Source organism: Manacus vitellinus, unplaced genomic scaffold, assembly GCF_001715985.3.
Source record: "Manacus vitellinus isolate BGI_N305 unplaced genomic scaffold, ASM171598v3 scaffold_0_pilon, whole genome shotgun sequence".
In the NCBI taxonomy this organism is placed as follows: domain Eukaryota; kingdom Metazoa; phylum Chordata; class Aves; order Passeriformes; family Pipridae; genus Manacus; species Manacus vitellinus.
In genome coordinates this window covers 45,189,670-45,192,403 of record NW_021938789.1, presented here as the reverse complement: position 1 = coordinate 45,192,403, position 2,734 = coordinate 45,189,670, and the positions used below count along the sequence as shown (strand labels likewise).

The window sequence follows — 2,734 nt, the reverse complement described above, 5'->3', positions numbered from 1 at the left end:
TGTCGGTGATTTCACCCCGCTCCATCTTGAACTCGTGCTCCAGCTGCATCTTCTTGGAGATGACGTTTTTGAGGAGGCTGGAGGCGAACTTGGACTTCTTGCTGGATCCCTTCCCGCCGCTCTCTGCCGCTGGCGGCTCCCCGGCCTCGGCGGCATCGCCGAGGTCCAGTAGGGTCACCACCCGGGAGCCCGCCCGCAGCCGCCGCGGCGACTCGACGTGGGCGATCTCCCCGTCGAGCTTGCTGACCACGAACTCGAGGGCTTTGGTCTGCGAGCGGCCGGAGCGCAGCAAGCTGGGTTCGGCTCTCGGTCCCAGACTGCCACACTTGAGGTCCAGGTAGGTGGACCAGCGGTTGATGCCCAGGGCATTGTCGGGCAGGGAGGCAGAGGAGGCGCGGGAGCCGGGGCGCAGGGTGTCGAAATAGGGGTACGCCAGGCTGCGGAAAGCCCTGGCTGTAAGGTTTCGCACCTCTTTGTCGGCATCGTCCAGCTCGCTGACGGCGCTGGAGGCGCCGCTCGAGTGCTCCCCTGCCCTGGCGGCCCCGCACCGGGTCTGCAGCCGCGCGGGGACCGCGATGAACTTTTTCGTGTGGTCGCGGACCGCGTCCTGTTTTAAACTCGCATTGCGGTCGGGAGCCGCGGCGACACGGAGGCTCATGTCGCCTTCATGCTTGGCAGCGTAAACAGTGTTTTGCTTTCCACGCACGTTGCTAGACTCATTTATAGCCCGGGAAGCGGCTTTGATTGATAGGAGAAGCTGGGCGGCCGGGCTCCCGCCGGGGCGGCCGGACTGCTTGGACCGGCTTTCCCCCGAGCTGGCGCGCTTGTCCCCACCGGGGGTGTCGTGTTCGGAGGTAAGGCTGACGATCTCGGTGCTGCTGGTGTTGTCGATGCTGTCCGTCTGGTTGTTGGGGTCGCTGGTGGTCGTGCTTAGGTAGCAGCTATTCTCCTCCTCCTCCGTCAGCGTGTCCCCCGGGGTCTCGTCGCTCCCGAAGGAGGCGTAGTCCACGAAGGAGTAAATCACGTTGTTATCCTCGAAGTCCCAGCGGGCGGCCAGCCCCGCGTCGAAGTCCATGTCGTGGTCCACCTCGCTCAGCTGGATCTCCTGTGTGCTGATATTAGTGCGCCTCGTCGCGGCCGCCGCCGGGGGGGTGCCCGGGGGAGGTCCCGGGGGGGTCGCCTTGCGCCCCGCGACCTCGTCCTCCTCCTCGCTTTCGTATCCGAAGGAGGACGAGGAGGTTTTGCCCTCCGTTGACACTGGGTCGCCCATTGCGGGAAAGCCGTCCGCCTTAGTCACCGGCGAAGGGCAGGAGGAGGAGGAGGACTCCGGGCAGCCCCCAGCTCCGGCGGCCCGCACGCTGCCTGACGCCTCCCCCGGAGCCGGGGCCGGGCCGGTGTCAAGCTCCGCATCCCGCCGCCGCCGCCACCTCCGCCGGGGAAGGCGGCGATCCCTCCCGCTGTCCGAGGATGCTGGCCCCGTCGCCTCCCCCGGGGATCCACCTTTCGCCGAGCCGCCATCCTCAGTGCCGCCGTCTCCGCTGTCCCGTGCGGGACCGGCCGCTCGCTCCACGCCGGCCGGCCGGGGCCAGCTCGGGGTTCTGGTGGCTCTCCTCTGGCCCCCGCGGCGAGCCGCGATCTCCACATACGCCGTCTCCTCCTCCTCCTCGATGGCCGACTCCGGCCTGGGCTTCGGGTCTCGGGCTCGGCTTTGGGCTTGGGCTTGGGCTTGGGCTCGGGTTCGGAGCCCGTCCCGCCGCCGCGACCTCAGGGCCCGCTCGGGGCGCTGGCGGGCTGCTGGCCGGGCGCGTCCATGCCGGGGCCGTCGGGGCGCGGCAGTGGCCCGAGGGGCGGCAGGCACGTGCCGGCGGGGACGGGGGGGCAGCGGCGCCCACCCCCTGCCCTCCCCTCCCCTTTCCTCCCCTCCTTCCGCCCGGCGCGTCGGCTCCCGGCCGGGCGGACATCGCCGCCGGGGGGCGGAGGGTCGGGCCGGGCCGGCCGGGCTCGGCTCCCCCCGCAGCTCCGAGGGACAGGGGTGGGCCTCTTGGTCACCGCAGGAGGGTGGCCCTGCGGATCCCGGGACGGGCCCAGGTCGCTCCCGGTTTTTCGAGATGGACTTCTCTTGCTCGGCCCCAGGCACCGAATATACATAGAGCCAGCGTCGTTAGGATGGATGAACAAAATCTTATTTTAAACGTCTGTGTTTGCCGGAATCAAGGAACCCGGACACCCTTTGGAAGGGAAGAGCTGCCCGTGCCTCCAAAGATGCTGCCGCTGCCCGGCTCCCCCGGGAGCCGGCGGTACCGGCTGGAAGAGACAGCTCCCAGGACACCGGCTTGCAGTAGGCTCGTCTACAGCAAGTGCACCCTCGTCCCACACGCAGCAGTGACTAAACAGCTTTTATCTTCCTTTAACTACCCCCTTGCACCCTGTGTCCCCACTCGCAGGAGGTGTGTTTCAGAGGGACACCCCACGGATGCTGGTCTGGCCTTTCACCTTCACAATAGTCGAGAGAGCCATCGGTCAGGGGACCCAAGCTACCTTTTTCCAAGAAATTCAGGTTTAGACATAACCAGCACTAAAGACCTATTAATAGTCATTTCTATGGCATGCCTGACCTTTCGTGGCTGAGAGCTTTACTGAGCAGTCCCCAAGATGACACACCAAAAATCACTCCAGCTCCACGGAAGGAAAAGGCAAGCTGTTAAACACCGAGGAGAAATGAAGGAAAGCAAGC

At 66.5% G+C, this 2,734-nt stretch overlaps 1 protein-coding gene across 1 annotated transcript; it reads right to left on the bottom strand.

Moving 5' to 3' along the window:
• Nucleotide 1: 1 nt before the first annotated feature.
• On the bottom strand, nt 2-2,517 carry CUNH4orf54 (chromosome unknown C4orf54 homolog; the record flags this gene model as incomplete). Its single annotated transcript, XM_029959535.1, has 2 exons — nt 2,472-2,517; nt 2-2,064 (listed from the first exon to the last, which is right to left on the bottom strand). Coding segments are annotated over exons 1-2 (2,109 nt in total), but the record flags the coding sequence as incomplete, so codon positions are not given.
• Nucleotides 2,518-2,734: the final 217 nt, after the last annotated feature.